At 37.0% G+C, this 20,000-nt stretch overlaps 3 protein-coding genes across 3 annotated transcripts in view; 1 reads left to right on the top strand and 2 right to left on the bottom strand.

Moving 5' to 3' along the window:
- LOC137969384 (ribosomal RNA small subunit methyltransferase H-like) overlaps nt 1–3,658 on the bottom strand; it is a 4,099-nt gene extending 441 nt beyond the window's left edge. The window contains exons 1-3 of the mRNA XM_068815591.1: nt 3,471–3,658; nt 1,487–1,940; nt 1–306 (exon numbers count right to left, since the gene is read on the bottom strand). The exon at nt 1–306 is cut by the window's left edge and continues 441 nt beyond it. Coding sequence (XP_068671692.1) covers nt 1–306; nt 1,487–1,940; nt 3,471–3,623 — 913 coding nt within the window. The 5' untranslated portion in view covers nt 3,624–3,658. The remainder of the gene's footprint in view (nt 307–1,486; nt 1,941–3,470) is intronic.
- Nucleotides 3,659–3,692: 34 nt separating this feature from the next.
- Nucleotides 3,693–10,044, top strand: LOC137969385 (SUMO-conjugating enzyme UBC9-like). Its single transcript, XM_068815592.1, has 7 exons — nt 3,693–3,819; nt 3,944–4,007; nt 5,532–5,551; nt 6,330–6,402; nt 6,723–6,832; nt 8,049–8,128; nt 8,906–10,044. The coding sequence occupies exons 1-7, from the start codon at nt 3,727–3,729 to the stop codon at nt 8,976–8,978; spliced, it is 513 nt and encodes a 170-aa protein (XP_068671693.1). The 5' UTR covers nt 3,693–3,726; the 3' UTR covers nt 8,979–10,044.
- LOC137969383 (endoplasmic reticulum-Golgi intermediate compartment protein 2-like) overlaps nt 9,022–20,000 on the bottom strand; it is a 12,638-nt gene continuing 1,659 nt past the window's right edge. The window contains exons 4-15 of the mRNA XM_068815590.1: nt 19,302–19,372; nt 19,062–19,102; nt 18,704–18,799; nt 18,289–18,384; nt 17,750–17,805; nt 16,403–16,501; nt 15,414–15,442; nt 14,386–14,457; nt 13,078–13,120; nt 11,525–11,644; nt 10,870–10,946; nt 9,022–9,833 (exon numbers count right to left, since the gene is read on the bottom strand). Of these exons, the coding sequence (XP_068671691.1) occupies nt 9,630–9,833; nt 10,870–10,946; nt 11,525–11,644; nt 13,078–13,120; nt 14,386–14,457; nt 15,414–15,442; nt 16,403–16,501; nt 17,750–17,805; nt 18,289–18,384; nt 18,704–18,799; nt 19,062–19,102; nt 19,302–19,372 (1,004 nt within the window). The 3' untranslated portion in view covers nt 9,022–9,629. The remainder of the gene's footprint in view (nt 9,834–10,869; nt 10,947–11,524; nt 11,645–13,077; nt 13,121–14,385; nt 14,458–15,413; nt 15,443–16,402; nt 16,502–17,749; nt 17,806–18,288; nt 18,385–18,703; nt 18,800–19,061; nt 19,103–19,301; nt 19,373–20,000) is intronic.

The following is a 20,000-nucleotide window of genomic DNA, read 5'->3' as shown; positions in this document are numbered from 1 at the left end:
CGGAGAGCGTCTCTTTGAAAAAATGCCGTACAATAGAGTCTTCAAGCGCGTGAAATGAAATGACAACTAGGCGTCCACCAGGACGGAGAAGTTTATGCGCCGTTTTCAGAGCATACTGCAATTCGTTTAGTTCATCGTTTACGAGTATGCGCAACGCTTGGAAAGTTCTGGCGGCCGGATGAAGTTGGCGGGAAAATCTGTCGGTTCGGATGTTCCGTACTGCTGCAGTAACGATGCCTGCTAATTGTCTCGTGGAAACTATTGGCATCTTGCTGCGGGCTCGTACTATAGCTCTGGATATGCGAACTATGGAGAGAAAAATGAAAGTGTATAAATGAAAAACTCAACACGTTTTGCCAGCATCTACATGCAGCTTAGCAGTCGGCACTATACTGGGATGCTCTCGAGTATCAAAGTATGTTTATTGACAACTCTTTAATTTGCCCCACACCTAGACTGCTAGGATTAGTACAGTACACAATACGGTGAGAACTCTGAGCCCTAATTTTAGTAAATAGAGTGTCAGTTCTTTAATTCAAAAAACGCTTACTGAGATGGAGCCAACCATTAATTGTCCTTATCTCAGAAGACTCTGTGTAGTTAATAAATTATCATAGATGTGCTTACGAAGGAAGGAATTTGACTCCTCAATCATTTAATGTCCCTGCGAGTTGGACCAGCTGATCTCTTGCACGGTAGTTCGGTTCTCACTCACCAAAAGCCGTAAGGCAGAAAAAAATTGAACCAGTCAGATAGTCAACAATTCAACCATTGTCAGTCAGTCAGATGTTACATCAACTGAATAACCCATCTCTCATCTGTATGGTGTTGTCGATGAGAATTTTTTGATGAAATTGAGCAATCTCTAAGCAATCCCTTCAGGTTCCCATCTGTTGCCAAACCCACAGTGTAAGCAAGTTAGTGTTCTAAAAGTATATACTTGAAGTGCGGGTTACAGACGAAAGGCTGAAGTGATCCTCTCAATTAAGTGGACAGTTACTGTACAGCAATATTAGTGTCTCTTAAATTATAGACAATAGACCATTTTATGGATACGGCAGCCATTTTGAAATCCATTGTTTCAAATAGCTATTATGGGATTCTAAGGGGGCAAATGCACGCTAATTTGCCCCCTTAGAATCCCATAATAGATAGCTATTTGAAACAATGGATTTCAAAATGGCTGCCATATCCGTAAAATGGTGCATGGTAGAGCATTGCACCAGCAACGCAGAGGTCATGGATTTGAATCCTATCAAAGCCACTTGAATTTTTAGGTGTCTAGAAGAGACAATTGCTTAAATTATTCAGTTAAGTGGAAGAATCACTTCTAATTTCAAGTGTTTTCAGTGACATGATCAGCAGCTACACTTTTATTTATCATGTTGGAAAATCAACATGTCTGCCATGATGTCATGTAACAACAGACAATGATTTTGAACCAACTAGTTTCTCAATCTTACAAAAATTAAATTAGATTGCTAACCTGCTTCCTTTTCCTGTCCATACTGCCGTAAAATAGCAATGAGCTCCGTTTCATTGATGGAATTCACTACATCAGCTGCTGTCATTGGCAGCCTCTCCCCAGAGCTACTTTCTTTTGAAGAATTACGGACATCCATTCTCATGTCTAAAGGCCCATTCTTATAAAATGAAAAACCTCGCACTGGATCTTCAAATTGAATAGTGGAAGCACCAATATCAAGGAGCATCCCATCAAAAGATTCGTTCTTAACACCGTGACTTTTAAGGACTCTGTAGATTTCACTGAATTTTCCTTGAGCAGGAAACATCCTTCCTTTAAACTCAGTTCTCCCTGAAAGAATGCGTGCTATTTCAACAGCAGCTGGGTCTCTGTCCATAGCATAGACTTTGCATTTTGCACTCATAAGGATGGCAGCTGTATGCCCACCGGAGCCAAATGTTGCATCAATAAAAACCTGCAACCATACAGGAGAGATATTGTTTTGCAGTGAAATGTAAGGCAAAATGAAATGATGCCAGGATTACTGGGTTTCTTCTGGATCTTGTGAAAGCTATTATTATTATTATTATTATCATCATCATCATCATCATCATCATCATCATCATCATCATCATCATCATCATCATCATCATCATTATCATTATCATTATCATTATCATCATCACCATCATTATTATCACAGTTACATAAATGATGAACTTATGAACTAATTACAATTCTTGTTCTCACTTGTGCTCAGTTGGTACATACATAACATACCACATACTTCATTTGGTAATGCAGGGTAGGGATCGATATGGCTGGAATAGTTGATGTGGAACTGCTACTGGTTTGTTTGTTCCTTTCTTCATTAGAACTCAGAAAATCCGGTTATTACTTGAATTCCAACAATGATGTCATAGTCATAATAGTATTATTATTATTATTATTATTACTATTTTTATTTTTATTATTATTATTATAATTATTATTATTATTATTGTTAGAATACTTATTTCCTTCGTTTAATTGCACTTTCTGGCTATTTATATAATTATAGCGAGTAAAATTCAATGTCATCATTGGTTTAAGACTGAAAGAAAAAAAAAAAGAAGTAAGAACCACGTCATGTGATCTTACTAATCGACACCCAAAGGGAAACAGCTGGTCACATTAACATAGTTTGTACACTTGTCACTGCAGACTTGTTCTTCCATGAGGTTTCAAATAAATATAAAAGAGGAAGAACCTTGGTTACTTTTTTTTGTAAAAAAAATTCCTATGAAGGTTTTCTTAACAAATTTACAAAAAAGGCATATGTGCGGTCTTTGTCTGTGTGTGTTTAGAAGCAGAAATAATATATCATAAGTCATGAACAGTCTCCGACACAGTAAGCACATGCCCTCTCAGAGGACCATTTTTTTAATTTGGTCGTAACAAGTCCTGAACTTTTCTGACGATAACTCTCCCTGTGTTGCAGGTGAAAATTCCAACTCCAAGATGTATGTAACAAATTGATGCAATTTCACTGATTATAACATCATTTCTATGTATAAACTAAATGTACATGTATTGTTTTAAGGGTGATCTGAAAGTAGAGATTACATTGCTACTGTAGTTATTTATTATTTTACAAGCTATTTGCTGATCTCCTCCTATTTTGACTGCAGGTATGGAAATTAACTGGTACAGGACCAAAAATACTCACAACTGACTGTAAAAAAATTAGATTATGGCAACAAACTAAAATCATTATTTTTCCAATTCGTGACGTCAAAGGTTGAGATTTCAATTCATGATCTTGCAGCTATAAACCCTCGAAATAATTTTAATTATCTTCAAAGCCGCTACTCAACCGCGGTGTTGAATTTATTAAGCTTTTTTGAAAAAGTTTCATTAGTAAGGACTTTATAAAGGAATGGGGAAAAATTGATCGTGACGTATTAAAGTCTAAACACCGGTCACAAAAACAAAATTACAAAGCTGCAATTTTAGCAAGCCTAACCTGGCCATCTCGGGGTGCAAGAAAGCTCAAGCATTCCTTTAACATGACAGGTACATGGACAGTGTGCGAATCACCCTGAGTACAAAACCATCGCAATTTCTGAGAAGAGAAAATAAACAAGCTTCTCGCACAATGCATTGACAAAGCTGCCATTCTGTTTTCATCATCGTTAAACCACTGACCATTATTATTGCGGCTTCAAAAGAAACGACTGCTGTCTTTTTGTATTGCGGATTCAACGGCGCTAATTTTCAAAATGGCGACGAAGGCGACTGCAAGGACGTTTCATGTCGATCCTGTAGAAAGACTAAAAGAAGAGCACAAGGCTTGGAAACATAATCATCCTAAGGTTTGTTGTCTGAAATAGAATTCAAGTATGGATACTTCGATCCATGCGTCAAGCTGATTTATGAAACCTGAGCGCAAAATTTGATTTGACAATGGTACAGTTGTTATTCATTCCTTGCCTCTAGGATTTCATTGCAGAGCCCGTTAAGACGGAGGATGGGGAAAGTGACTGGCTAACATGGAATTGCGGTAACTTCAGCTAGATTAAAGAATACCTAGCCGGTTATTTGTATATTTCTGTAAACTAGCATTTCCTTGATTTTAATTAAATTAAAGTGGGGATTACCACAACGCAAGGAGTCGAACTCTTGCATAAACAGTATGACAGCTTGTTCTCCAAAACAGTTAAACTGCAGAATACCCGGTCGCTTATTTGCATATGAATGGAGTGTATTGTTATACACCTTGTTCTTCAATGAATGGCGCTACAGGATCACATTCATTAGTGGCCGGGTTTCTGTATGCGCAGTTATTCCCAAATTTGAATGATTTCAGGGTGAGAATGTGCATAAAGAGATAATTTTAAAAATTTTATTCCTGACCGACCAGTCGTAGGGGCTCAGTGGAGTGGGCCAAGTGTAGTGTATTTTTCTTGCAGACTCTGCATCAGTGCTCCGGGTCCAAATAACCAGCTTGTTCATTCCAAGCTCACTTAGCTTTCCATCCATGCCATTGACCCCATTTGTTCAAAAGGTGGATAACACTATCCACTGACTAAATCAGTATCCATTGGATAGCGCAATTGGTTTTGCTATAATAGTGATTTATCCGGCAGATAGTGCTATCCATTGTTTGAACAATTGGGGCCTGGTGGGTAAAATGAGTCCCATTATTACTGGGGAAAAGTTGTGCATGTGATTCCGGATAGGAGTAGTGCCCACCCTTGTCATAAGTTACAGTAGAAGCTAAAGAAAAAGGAGCCTTCGGGCTGCCTTCGACTGCAGTTGGCCTCCTAAGTCTTGTCTTGAAAAGATCAAACCCATCTGTACTGAATACATACATACATGTCTTTATTTGGTTAACTGAATAGAGCATAATGTGAAGTGCTAGATTTCAATTAGTAGGGCTAACGCTCACATGGTTCATATGGGATTGAAATCTAGCACTTCACATTACACTCTATTCAGTTAACTCTGTTTAAAATATAAGCGCTACACGGCCAACGTTTGTATAAACGTAACCTTTCCTTTTATTTGGTTAAATTGAATACGGTAAGCAGGTTAATAAAAGAGCAGCCAAAGGCTAATGTGGACATGCTGTCTGTGGACCTGCTAAAGCATTTGAAAAGCAATACTGAGTTTCTAGATCTTTATTTGTGAGTATACAAAAATGTGGTTTTATCAAGTTGAACGGAGTTGATGATGTAAATTGACCACCATACAGAGATTCTAAAAGCTGACGTTTCGAGTGTCAGCTTTTAGAATCTCTGTATGGTCAGGTCAATTTACATTATCAACTCCGTTGATAAAACCAGATTTTTGTGTACTATTTCCCCACCGACGCAGCACGACAGTTTCTTTAGAAACTACCCCCTTCCTTTCTTTGTGAGCCTGAGCTTCTGTACATTCTCTTGGAACAAATTTAGAAAACCCTTGCATGTCTACGTGTATGTGATGCAAATACCTAATTACAACTGAAGGCCATGATATTTTATATATGTCACATCTTCAGTTTTGAGACACTAAAAATTGCTCATTCAACCCTATGTTGCAGCTATGCCTGGTCCAAAAAAGGTCAGTAGAATAGAGCTTTCACATTCACATTAATAGTGCATTTTATACTCCTTGTTTATCTTTCTGTTGATTTCAGTTAACCCTTAAGAGAAACCTGCATTGCATATAATCATATCAAAATGTAATTTATGGGCCCATGTTCACCCAAACTAAGAGACTGCACATTGCGTGTCGCATTGAATTTCCCACATTTTTAAACGCCTGAAATTTTTTGAAAATTCTCGCTCCCTTTGATCAGAAGATTGTTTCAAAATTCTCAACTCTGTGTCCACAACCTTCCAATTGAAAATTGAGGAAGCCATCATGCACATCCTTTGGGAGCAGCCGTCTTTAAATTCTCAGGTCAAACATCTTAATTTATCCCTTTCATACTAATTAACCTCCTTCTTAGCTTAAGTAGTTTTGCTTATTTTTTGGTTCGCGCCTTCATCCTTAATTATTTTCACTTAGTTATACTATTTATTGTATATTTTCATTTTATTTCTCACTATACAACTGATGATGGATGTCTCATCCGAAACATGTATTGTCTTCAAAAACATCATGTGGTTCATCAAAGTATTATTTTATTATTATATTTATTATCATTATTATTATTATAGACTTGCACATTTAGGGTTCAATTCATTCTTGTTGAACAGTACATTTTATTTTATACACACATGAAATTCACTCTTAAAAAATATTCACAGATAAAACAGAACAGTGCTTACAGTGTATTACATGCATTACATGTACAGTGACCATTATAATTTTTATGTTTGTCTTTTCTAATCAGAGTATTTGGGAAGGTGGTCTGTACAAGTTGCAACTTTCATTCCCTCAAGATTACCCCTTTTCACCACCAAAATGTGAGTCTCTATTAGCGTTGTCAACTTCGTTCAGTGTTAAGGCAGGACAGACAGATGTAGCATTATACTGTAATGTTAATGTGAACTTTTCTCTCTTTTGGGAAGTTGCTAGATTCATGTTTTGTTCTGTAGATAACAGACAAGCAATGATCTGAAATCAAACAAGTTTGTTTGATCTTTAGGAAAATGCAAACTTGCACCTGACAGTTGCTGTTCAAATGATGCTAAATCTGTCTCTCTTAAATTTCCGAATTGCCGATCTCCAGAAAGAGCCTACCAGCCAAAAACAGTATTTCATATTGGTTTCTGACCTGTTTTAGGTGTATTTGATCCAGTAATATTACATCCAAATGTATTCCCTTCTGGTAAAGTCTCCTTATCACTTATTGACAAAAACAAAGGATGGAAGCCTCAAATAACAGCCAAAGAGGTATGCATGTCTGAATATTAATAATGTGTACTTGTCATGTGATTGTGAATTCAATCCCACTGACAGGGACAAGAGTCTTCCTTATACTTGTGACAATGTTCAATACCACTTCATTTCCCATGATGGCAAATGGGCAAACAGCTCTGAAAGTCAACTTAGAATAAAAAGATTTGGTATCGCACTCACAGCGGAGGCAAACATCAGGCTGAAATTTAAAGTTTAGCCAAAAATAAGACAAGCTTGCTGTTGCTCATTTGATGTCTGTTATCCACAGATATCGAAAGACTTGTTCAAATGAGGACCAGTGTTTCTATGATGAACAGTAGCCTGACGTTTGCCATTTCACTTTAACAGGTGTATTAATCAAAATTAACGCTTACCGTAATATCTTTACTTTCTGCCAATATCACAGTTCTTTTACTGAATGAATTGGTACTGGTCTAATTTTACAATGTACACGTTGGTCAGAGACTGAGCTCTGTTGTTTTAGGATATTGTTTTTGAGTCAATTTCAAAATAATTTTCTCCGAATTGGCAGCCAGTGGAAAAATTGTGCCGTAACCCAATGGGCCATGCCATTTGCCAGGCAATTTCAAATTCCCTTTTTTTTTAATTTGCCACCTTTTCAAACAAGTTTCCTCAATAACGTTTTGCTAATGACAAAACTACAAAAGGAAACTAGCCTGCCAGAAGGCTGCCTGCCTGCCTGAAGAGAGGCTGCACCCAGGTATGGAAAAGGAATGTGGCATGTATTTAATCTTCCCTGCTAGCAGGTCTCTTTTCTTTTGCGTTCACTGGGCTGACGAGTATGGAAAAGAGGCCTCTGCTACGGGTCGAAACTCACTGTGTTGAGCATGTACGGCGGTTACTTAGCATCCTAATCCAAATCCTAACGTGATACTTTCATGTTGTGTGGGCTCACTTAAGTTACATTGGAACTACTGTAAAGGAATGCGTCGGTCACAGTCAGTAAACATGTCATGGGGCATGCAGTTTGAAGGGTGCCATCCAAGCTTTTGGACAACAGTTGAATCAAAGTGAGTTTCAACCCATGGCACAGGTCTCTTTTCCCGTACTCGTCAGCCCAGTGACAGCACAAGAGAAGAGACCTCTGCTAGCCAGGAAGTACTTAATCATGCCAATGTTAAAAAAAAAGGAAAGAAAAAGCCTATGAGCTTTTACCAGTAAAACACTCTTGTTCACCATGGTATTTTAGGTGCTTCTTGGGATTCAGTTGTTATTAAGTGAGCCTAATTTCCAGGATCCAGCTCAGGCAGAAGCATTTGCCGTTTATAGGTAAGCGAGTTCAGTGGTTGCAAGTATGCGCCAAAATTATTGAATCCTAGGCTTGCAATTTCACTTCTACAGGCAACACAAGGAGGAGGCAGTGTGGCCCAGTGGTTAGGGCGCTTGCCTTAAAATCCGGAGATCCCAGGTTCAAGACCCGTTCTGACCACTCGTTGAATTTGTTCCTGGTAGTCCCTGGTTCAGCTTCCCCGTTGCACTTGTAAATAGCCAACTGGTTTGCCTCCGGCCAGTTGTTGTTGTTGTTCAGTTCCGTCGTGTTTCATTGGCCCTGAAAAGCCCCTATGGGGAGCAGTCAAGTAATATAATGTAACACAAGTTACCGATATGTTGAACAAAAAGCGCAGTCATTAGTGAAAGGAATGGGTCTACATTGTACATGACTTGTATGTATCCCTAAGATGACATCACAAACAGTTACATACATGATTGTATTCTGGGAAGTTTGCATTGTGCAACAGTCCCAATGCTTCTCACAAAAATTTAGTTGAGAGAACCTCTGGTTTTTGTTAAGTTTTTATGCGCATGAGGTTTATGTGGAGTGTCACGGAGAAAATGCAAAATAGTTTTGCTACTGGTGAAGATGTTCAAAGAAAAGGTATTGTGTATATCTGAGGTGAGGAGCACTTTTAAACTGCCAAGGTCTTTATGTTTATTGCCTTTGCTGTGTCTTGAATACTCCACAGTCAAAAACGTTTAGGGAAGGAATGAGGTTGATGGAATTTCCACCGCTGCTCACTAACAATAATATTTTTGGCTTTCATGCAGCCAAAACCGAATGGAGTATGAAGAAAGAGTGAAGAAACAAGCTAAAGAAATGGCCCCAAATGAACTTGGATAAGATTCTCCTATGCAGCTACGTATGATAAAGAGAGACAAAAAACTATTGTATATAATTTTTATAGGTCCAAAGAATGGTTACTGCTAAAATGCGCATAAGAGGATTTACAACATTTGCTTCGAAAATTATTATCTAGAACGTGGCTTGTTCTGCAATCTGCTGGTATAACAAGCAAGGGAAGGTTCATGCAGGAGGAAAGTCAGTTGTTGTGCAAACTAAATGCCATGGAGATGCATGTAAACCAACCCAATGGCCCATTTCCGAGTTGCCATTTTTCTCTGTTTCAAAGCAAGTGGTGTATTTGCATGCAAATCAAATTCTTTATTATTTGAATGGTTTAGCACCAAGACTTGTTTTGAACCAGAGGCAAACAGCAACTCAGAAATGGCCTATTTTGTGAAGTGCTCATTTTCCAACTTTGAATAAATAAATTAGTATCACTCTTCCTGTTAACACTGTTAGTCTACTTAATAAATGCACTGTCACTATAACCCTGAAAAAGTTCTTTGTAGTGTGGATTATGAAAAAACAATTCTTTATCCATCTGTAGCATACATCGCAGTGTAAGAAAACTCTCCCCCAGAAGTGAAAATTACATTTGTTTGAAAAGTTCTTTCAGTTTCCATAACTGTCAGATGAAGATGAACAAGTCTATGTTATCACTGTGGATGATCCTTCAAGAGACATGCTTTCTTGTGAAGTATTGTCAACATTAGGGTTTGAAAATTTAACGACAGGAGACACAGGATCTTTGCTTTCCTCACTTCCTTGGGAGTTATGAAATTCTACAGTTCTAGGAGATCCATTTTGCTGAATCATAGATGTTCCCACTGGGATCTCTGATGCAGAGACAGGCTAAAATAAGATTAAATTAAACTTGTTAATGATAATAGGACTTCTCCACGAAAATAATGACAATACTGAAAGCTGGAAAAAACTACACCCAATGCTGGGTTTGTTTGAGAGTTACTATGTCAAAATTAACTTTAAAAAAATGAAGTGTACATGTGCCCAATTTTGGGAAATCTGGATTTAGACGATTATTAATTAAATTTCAAATGAAAAAGCTGATGTCTTGTTTTTTTTTTCTTTAATTGTAAGTTAAAAGATCTTGATTTCCTAATCTACCTGTATTAAAATATACAAAAACCTTAAATGGTACGTCTGGTAAACTAATAATAAAAAAGAGGGCCAAAACAAGGGATATCATTATCATCAATGATTCCCAAGTAAAAAGACTAAAATAATAGTATAGTATGTCAAGCCATGGGTTTTATTTTTCATCTGGTTTCCTGTAAGTTTTTTCTCACAGCCTTGATGAATACCCCAGTAAGCTTTTAAAACCAATTCTGTTTTTTTTTTTCAATCTTAATTTTGAACCTCGAGTTTTGTAGATGTACCTTAAGGATGGTGCCTACTATTGTTATTGCGCATACATTCTGCACATCTCCAGATACTCAGATTTCCTATCGCCGATGCTTACTAATGCAGGGATATTTTTGCATGGTTTAAAACTACGGAGATAAAGTAGACCTTCGTAAGTACTCTTGGTATCCAAAAAGAAAATTGGGGGTAACCATGCATTCTTTAGACTGAGATAATTGAGCTTCAAATTGAGAAAGGACGCCATACAGTGCTTTGTATTTTAGAGCTTTTTAGAAATATTGTTCTTGAATTATCTTTGAAAAATGCGTGGTTACCCCCAATTTTCTTTTTGGAGTTCAATAACACTTGTTAAGATCTACCTTTCCTGCATAATCGTAAATCGGAGCAAAAATACCATTGAATTAGTAGGCACCGTCCTTAAGCTAACTTGGAATGCAGAAAATTATATCAGTATACATGTGTGTGCCGCCACTTCATTGCCAAAGCAATGTCAGCTATTCCTCACCTTGGCATCCTTTTTATTCCATTGCAGTTTGCATGTTGCAACATCAAACAAGAAACCAATAAATGAATGTAACATCCCTGAGTAAGCAACCACCACAAATTAATTTTAACTAAAAGTGTAAGACTGTGTTTAGATAAGAGATACAAAATAACAGGTCTACAAACTTGCCACCTAATGCTTTGTTTCCCATTTTCCCTGTATTAATATGAATTCATCACTTTCAATCAAACAATCTCACAGGAAAATCACTAAATACCTTTAAAGAGTCATGCACAGTAATCAAGTTAGGCCAATAGTTCCCTCTCTTACTACTATTTAATATTAATTTTTTTTTAGTTTCTTCTGGCCTCTGGTTAACTAACTGAAGGGCTGCACATTAATTATTATTTTAATGATCTGCTTGTACAGCTATGTTACTTTCTTGGTGGTGGTTATTTTGTCAAATCACAGCCAATAGCCCTTTTCACGGTTAGTTTTTCTTGTTTGCATTACAATGTAATCTAACGTGCAAGGCTTTTTTCGGGTTAAAACTACAAAATAGCCCGAAGTTGCCGTTATTGCAGAAATGTTGTGATGACAAACAAATTCTCCAAACTAATAATATTATTGCCCCTGTAATGACCATTTGTTCCACCAGCCAAAACTATTTGCTCACCTGAGGTAGCAAAGATTCCTCCCACAATGCCACATAGTCGAACCAAGAAGCCCCAGAATGATCTGTGTCGATTCTCCACTCGCACCATTATTGATGACATATCATACTTGAAAAAGATTCCTATGGTGCAGATGAAAAATTAAATGTATTGCAGTGTTAAAAATACTTTGTAATGCAGGTAATTGCCTTTCAATAATGAAATTAAAAGAAAAGTCATCTACTCTCCAGTACAGTGTATTGAGTGGGGTGGGAAGGGAGTATTTGAACCTATTTCATTCTTTATTATATACTGTACTCAACAAAACATCGCGTTTCTGATTGGTCAATGACGAATGCATAAATAGGTTATAGTGATGTTTCTCATGACGTCACCCATTGTTATTAATATGCCAACCAGAATCTAATTGGGTGTTGAAACAATGACTTCTTTTGTTCCATGGTTGGCAAATTCGAAAGTCAAAAGAGGTTATGGAAACAAATTAAGTATTTTGTCGAGTACATAAATAATAAAAAATCGTATGACTTGGTCGTGCATTTCAGGATTTATCCTTACTCATGATGTTTTGAAAGTTTCAAATTGCACTACTGAGCTGACAATTTTGAAAACTTTTAAAACACTTGTGCCCATAAATCACAAATGCACTCGCATTCATGTGATTTCCTATACTTACTCACCTCTGTCGGAATTATTACAACGTATGCACCTGCTTTTTTTCCATCATTGATCCCCGTCACCCACCCTTTGAGATTAATGTCATGTTTTTTTCCTTGCACAACCACCCATGAGCAGGGCTGACGCAGTGGTGAGGGCACTCGCCTTCCACCACTGTGGCCCAGGATCGATTCCCGGATTCTACTTCACATGTGGGCTGAGTTTGTTGGTTCTCTACTTTTTCCCCGGGACTCCCGTTTTCCCCTCTCCTCAAAAACCAACATTTGCAGGCATAGCTCAGTTGGCCTGTGCACGGCTTTCGAAGCAAGGGGTCCCCAGTTCGATCCTCGGTGACTTCAACATCTGTTTCCACTTTCCTCTGATCCGTGTAGCTATAGCTTTAAATATCCGTGAAACCGAGCACTGACAGAGGGAGGGGGGTAAAAGGCGCACCGTTGGCTTCCATTGATACCAGTTTTGTAACTGAAGGAATTACCGACGTTAAATAGACTTGACTTTACTTTACTTTACATTCCTCTTCCTCAAGGTCTAATGATGAAACCTTGACACACGCTGTAACTTTTCCCTTACTTACCTTGAAGACATCTTAAAAGAACAGTTTTTCAAAAGAATCATATCACAGGTTCACAAAATGGTGGCTTTCTCATTGTGGACTTCAAAGAATAATATAGCACTTTGTTTGGAAGACATGCCACTGAGGTCATTGGGATCTATTGGCAAAACAGTATGTCAATCCATCAACCTTCCACCCATTGAAAGAGAGGGTACTGCATTCAATTAAAGACTTGACAAGCTTGGTTGTACATGTAGCTTCCTGGACACAACTACTGTATATATGTGTGCACAAGTATATGGTCCAGGAATTCATACTTCTACTAACCAGAAATACCATGACTTCCTGAAGCATGGTTTATTTCCCTGATCTGAAGGTAAAAGAAAGATGATAACTGTTGGAACAATCTGGACAGAACATTGATAATTATTAATTTTTGAAACGGTGGAGTGAACAATAATTTAAATATTCTTAGATTCAAGCTACAATAGTACCAAAAAACATGTGAACTAATCTTAGCATAAAGGATATTTTTCGTGTTGGATTTCAGGAGTTATATAGAATTTGGAATGAGAATGGTATTAACACGAGGATTTTGTCGTTTTGAATTTATAAGAAAACAATAAAAAAAAATCTCAAGAGACAATGCTCAATCCTTTCACTCCTAATACTTGACACTTCATTATTTTGTTCTACCTACAGTAATGCAAGATGATTTTATTTTTCCTTGTGAAACCCCTTGGGGGTGAAAGGGTTATTAAGATTTAGTCTACAAAAATTGTAACAAGTTAAATGGGCAAAAATGACAAGTAAGTGTGCCTGTTCTCAAATACTGGGTCACTACTGTACACGTATGTAGATCACACTAGTACTTGTAGTGGCATGTGTGTGTGAGTGCATTGGGAGTGTGTGTGAGTGTGTGCAAAAGGGAAGTGAGTTTCCCCCTACTACCATAGATCCTGGCACCCCATTATTAATTTTTTTATAATGGTTGGCAAATTTTTAAATACATAAATATACTAAGATTCAAGTCCATGATTGTCCAGGTGTATAATAATTATTTTTTTGGTTTTGTTGCAAAACTACAAATAATTTAAAGTACTGTAAACTTCTAAAGATGTAGTACCATTGACTCATTCCATGCCACCAATAATTTTCATTTAGGCCTTAAGACCAGCCAGACTTCACTACTGATTTCCTTGAGATAAGGTAAGGTAAAGTCTCTGTTATGAGCCTGAAGGCACCATTAAGGCCGGGGCTTATCTCCGGTTTCCGTAGCATGAAGCGACTAGGAGTATTTATGCTCCCCCCTGGATGGGATGCCCCATCATTACCCCCAGCATTACGCCGGTACCCATTTATTCACCTGGGTGGAGAGAGGCACCGTGAGAGATTTCCTTGAGATAATAATATGTAATTCTACGTAGTTGTAAAAAGTTCCTTTGCAAACCTGCGGCCATTGTCAGATCCAGTAAATTCCTTTGAAACCTTTTACAAGATTGCAGTTCGATTTTTGTCTCACCAACAACAAACAGTGCAAAAAATAAAAATCTGCTACTGTTTTATATATTAACTATATGCGTGACTCAGCCCACTCAAATAATTTCATACATGTATCACCAATTTTGCTCTTACCCTTTGCGTAACTGAGTACTGATTGGTCTTCGTTTCTTTACCACTAAGTGCTTGGATGGTTGTTGGAACAATCTGAAAGGGAGGGGAGGGTCAGGCTGGCTTAGTAATCATTACCCATGCCTCCTCACCTCACCTCACCTCACCTCGCCTCTTCACGCTCTGTTGCGTATAAGGCCTCCACACGTTTTCTCCAACTCCTCAGCAATAATTGTACACACAACATATTATTACTGTATCAGTTGAATTTAAGTTAATCTCAACTTTGGGGGTTTTTCTCAGACTACAGCAGTTTTCCCTCCTCATCAAAACAAATCCCAAGCTTCAATTAGTGCACATCTGGCTTTGAAGCAGTGTTGAGGGAACAAACGTGAACTGCATAGGGGTTACCAGAAGCATCTCACTCTTGTCAAGCTCCGCCCTTCATTATTGCAACAAGGTAATTAGAGAGACCAGTGATCTGACAGACTGGTTATCAAAATGCTTATCAGACTGGTACTGCAAATATTACTTCTTAATTACATGTACTTATAAAATAATAGCAATTTACTGTGATTGCTTCATCAAGTAGAAAACAAAGTTCAAGCCACAGGCAGTGGATCACTTTGGCAGGTCCAATGCCCTAAAAAAAAATTAGGGGCACAGGATGATATTCAACAGGCATTTCATTTAAGAAAACCAAAAAAGAGAGGTTAGGGTGCCAAAATTTAATGCAGTTCCCAGTTTAAGTCTCTCCTTGCTACTTTCTGGAGTTGTTCTTAGCATTGCCTCATTCAACTTAATTCCTGGATCCACTTGTAAAACAGCAAACTGGTCTGCCTCCGACAGGCAGTTGGAATTCTTAGTATAAAATCAATGTGTTTGTTGGCTTCAAAAATATTTTTGTTTCAATGGCCCAAAAAGCCCCCGAGAGCAGTGAACAATTATTAATAATAATAATAACAATAACAACAATAACAATAACAACAATAATGTCATGTACATTTAGTGAAAATATTATTCTTCCTAGCAAAACTAATTTATGTTCCCACCTTAATGTAATACTGGTACATCTGCAAGTCTAAAACAAAAGAGTACAAAATTAATTAACGTAAACACAGTGTTCATACAATGTACCTAAACAAGAAAGACAAGAGAGATTCCTCCCTTTTATTGTTATACAAGTAATAACTGCTTTTTAGATATTTTAATTTCATTTAATAGTCTCAAGTCAGTTTTAAGGACCAAACAAGCAAGATCGTTGCATTTACATTACATTTAGAACTACAGTATGGTAAGGAGGTGAAAAAAATAATGATAAGAACAATGCAACACTGAGAGCAGTAAAATAGCGGGCCAAGAAGACAAAGTCCAGTGTCAGTGGTGATTTTGGCAGCCAGCCAGCTGCTTCTCCCTTTCATTCCTCATCTGTTTTATACAGACAGTGTGAACTGCAGATTCCCCCAAAAAAGAGACCAACATTTTAGTGTGCACTTCTCATCAACCATAGAATAATAATATTTAATTTCTGGTCAAATCAGTGCATGCCAATACCACTACAAGTACATTATACAGTAAGTTAGTAGATAATACCATAAAATTATTACCATCATTGTAACACATGTTGATTGGTTTTCAAATGACTGATGAAAATAATATTATTATGCAATTGCGATTGCTACGCTCAGCGATTGGCTTTAAAATCTTGCGCTAGTTTATCAACCAATGAGAGGGAAAACCAATACCAATTAAATGCGACTTGCACACGCGATTCTTTCCGTGCTTTGAGGAAGTTACATGGAGTTGCTACAAATTTTGATTGGCTCATTGTGCTGTTTGCACTGGCTGTGATTGGTTGGGGTAATTACTTTGGTATTGGTTTTACAACACTCTATCAAAAACTGCTGTATTACAAATTATTATTGTATATAATTATTATATAATTGAATCCAGATGAAATTACCGGGTATACATTAACAGTAGTGTTATACTACTTGACCATTCATTTCATTACAATGGCAATGGGTGAAAAATGGCTTACTCTTGTCAGTGACAACAAGATCTCCATCAAGAGGATTTATATAACCAGGAGCCCATGGACCAAAGGATAGCACATCAATCCTGTGAGAATAGTTAAACGCTGTGAAGAGAGAATGGAATAAGAGTCACTGAAAATACAGTATCTAATTACTACAGTAACTGATTATAATATTGAAAGATGTGCGAATAACCAGTGCAAGGCTCATACTTTGTTTTGGGCTATAATCTGGTTATAACATTGAAAAACATTACCTGATCATTACAAGTAATGTTGGCAATTTGACAAAACCGGAAAACACACCACACAGTCAACTATCATAATTATTATGATACTTAACACATACAAGTAGAGTATGAATACAATAACAACAGGGCTTCGATGAAATTAAGATATGAAAATTTAGTCGCAACTTTGCAAATTTTGGGTCAGTATGCAGCTAATTAGAATGGCTCTTGGGATTGGTTCAGAAAGTGATGGACACAAAGAACGATGCAAAAGAAAATTAATTATGATGGACCCTAACTCTAAAAACAATACAGCTGTGTCCTAAAAGGATCCAATCAAATTAGAGGTTGTAAAGAGCTGCTTCCTATTTCCAAATTTTAGTCGCAAAATAGTTGCGTGTTGTCAGCGGTTTAGCAAAACAAATACAATGTATGAACACAAGACTTGTGTGTTACACTGTAGAAACTGCTGAAAATAGTGAATAACATTGAAGGAATGGAGTTGTGCATGTAACATCCCAGATAAATTGCGCTAACTTCAGATTGAAAGAAAATTCACAACGAGAAACAATTCATTTATTTTATCAAAAGTAGCTACTGTAGCAAAGTGGCAACTGTTAACCCTTTTGTTTCAAAGGAGTGAAGGTGAAAACAAGCCACAAAATTTGTGACTTCTCCAGATATTTTAGTCGCAAAGGGATAAATTCAGTAGCAAATGCAACTGTATTGGTCGCAATTTTAAGCCATGAACAATGAGACTTAAAAAAAAGAATCACTCTTTGTCTGATTTGAAATGAAGACACTGTTACTTTAGTACTCGGTTACATTAGGTGTACATGTAAGAGCTTTGCTGCATCAAAGACATTTGTCTACAGATGCTACTCATGTTTGTCATGTACAACATGACAGTCACTTAACTCTTCAAGGTGACTCTCCAGTACCTACAATCACCTCTTGCTACCCTTATGTCTACTTTCAAAGGAAAACAATCACAAAATGACAGTTGTATATTTTGTTCACAGTCTGCTACAAAACTTGTACTTTTGACAGTTCTGAGTAGAAATGATAAGGCTAGGGTTTTAATTTCTAAGTGTTATTACTGCACATTAATCACTTGTCTTACTCTCTGATGGTACCATAACACTTAAATGGGCATGTCCTCTGGGGTGATGAATAGACCTAATGAAAAACACATGTACACTGTATAAATTTAAAATAATTATATTAAGTAAAGATAAATACATAAATAAGGACAAAAGTATACTGGTTCAATGTTGCCGGACAAGAATTGGCTGTGATTAGACAAAAATAACAACCACCAAAAGTTCCATACAAGTACTGTAGATCATTATATGACTGTGCAACCCTTCAGATAGCCAACCAGAAGAAACGCATACATGTAAATATCAATATGGTAGTAGGAGATCTGTGGAACTGTTGGCCTTGAAACTTGTAGCTAGGTTAATAATAACATGAATGAGATCTGAAGACAAAGTTGTCAATGGACATGTACAGTAATACAAGAATCAATGAAAGAATACTATAAGTGTTTAGCTGTAGCAGTAGGAAGGCTTTCGTGAATCTGTAACTTTACATTGTTTTCATTGACCAGATTTTAATTAAAAGTGCCAGTAATACTGTAACTCTATATGTGTAACTTACTTCCCAGCTGTAATATGGAAATTGCCTGCCACTTTGTTAACCTCAAATGACCCGTGCACACGACATGCATCATATGGTTTGCCTTCCATTGCACCCCTGAAAAACGAAATAGAAAATTAATAAAATTAATAATGTGATCTGCAAATCTGCAATGTGAGATGACCAGAATCCCAAGTACTACTGAAAATGTGAGTGCACCAATTTGCTGCAAATTTGGATTTACCTCTCATTTTGAACAACACACCATTCAAATTCATTTATTGGGCAATTTCTGATGTGTAATTGACATTGTCATCATCAATCTTAAAGTTTGATAATAGTCTAGTGATATGAGCACAACAAAATTTATTTTGACCTCAACACATTATTAACCAACAAACTTATTGACTATAGCAAAAGATAGACCTGTACTAACCTTTTGGGCATATAAGTGGGTAAATCAGTTTGAAACTGTTCTATCACCTTCAGTGCTCTGTATCCCTCCATGAAGGCATGCATTTTTCTAAACATGCTGAAAAAGCAATGTTCAAATAAAATAATTTTAACTATGAATTGACTGAATTTATTACCTGCAGTTTTACATTGAGACACAGGAGCATCTATTCAAAAACCAACCACTGGAAAATTTATGCTTAATGCAAAGCATACCTAAAACTATCCACAGTGCATACATGACTTGTTGTTGTACTGTATAGTTAATAAACTGTACATGTATGTATGCTGGACTTTCAGCATTTTTGCAAAATTTGAAGAAAAGTACAGTTAGTACTCACCTCAACCAACTTTTTTGTTCTTTGGTTAGTTCAAAATGACTCTACCAAAAAGAGAAATAATGAAGAATAAGTCAGATCTCAGAAAATGAACCTATACATACACTGTACCATAAATATTCAAAGTATAGACTAGGTAGATCCATCTACATGTACATGTAAATAAATATCACAATAAGACTTGTAATAATTATTAAAAATTGATGCATGTGAACATTTTCGTCAATGACAGTTAGCACTTACTGGTTCTAATTTTAAACTATCTCCTAATTCTAACGTAGAGCCAGATAAATCCAAAACATCTGCTCCAATATCTGAAAAAAAAAAAAAAAAAAAGGAAAACAACTGAAGTTACCTTTTAAGGCTATGCAGTGTATAGTTGAACCTCTTATTCCAAACACCTGTCTTATCAAGTGACTGCAACCAATTTAAGAGCTCCCAGTTTAAAAATGTCTTCGGTTTGCTTTTAACCCACTGACACTTCAAAGGCCCCAGGATGCCCCCCAGTTGACGAGGAAAATCGTCTGGCGTATTAAGGCAGAGCAAAATCTGTTAAGTCTCACTCCCAGAGGTCAAAGGGTTAACTCTGTCCAGGGCAATCACTTCATACACTCACACACATCTCTCTACAGCTAAAAACTACATTCAAACAGAAACTGGTTAACCCTTTCTCTCCTAAGCATGCAACTCATAGATTTTACTCAGTCTAACGCCAGATGATGCCACTTCAGGATCCATGACAGGGTTTAATATCACAGTTGGGCTTTTTTACTACAGCAGCAGTGCGTTTACAAATTAAAGTAAAGAATGGAACTTTCTTTGCTTTTCACGTACAGGTGTACAATGCGTTATGGTGAGATTACCCGGTTTGTACTGGAAAGGGTGGTGAGATAAAAGCAAATTAAAATTCAATACAAAACAATAAAGTGAATTGATACGATT

This window comes from Montipora foliosa, chromosome 9 (assembly GCF_036669935.1).
Source record: "Montipora foliosa isolate CH-2021 chromosome 9, ASM3666993v2, whole genome shotgun sequence".
NCBI classification, from domain to species: Eukaryota; Metazoa; Cnidaria; class Anthozoa; order Scleractinia; family Acroporidae; genus Montipora; species Montipora foliosa.
The sequence above is the reverse complement of the archived record's forward strand: the minus strand, read 5'-3'. Positions and strand labels throughout refer to the sequence as shown.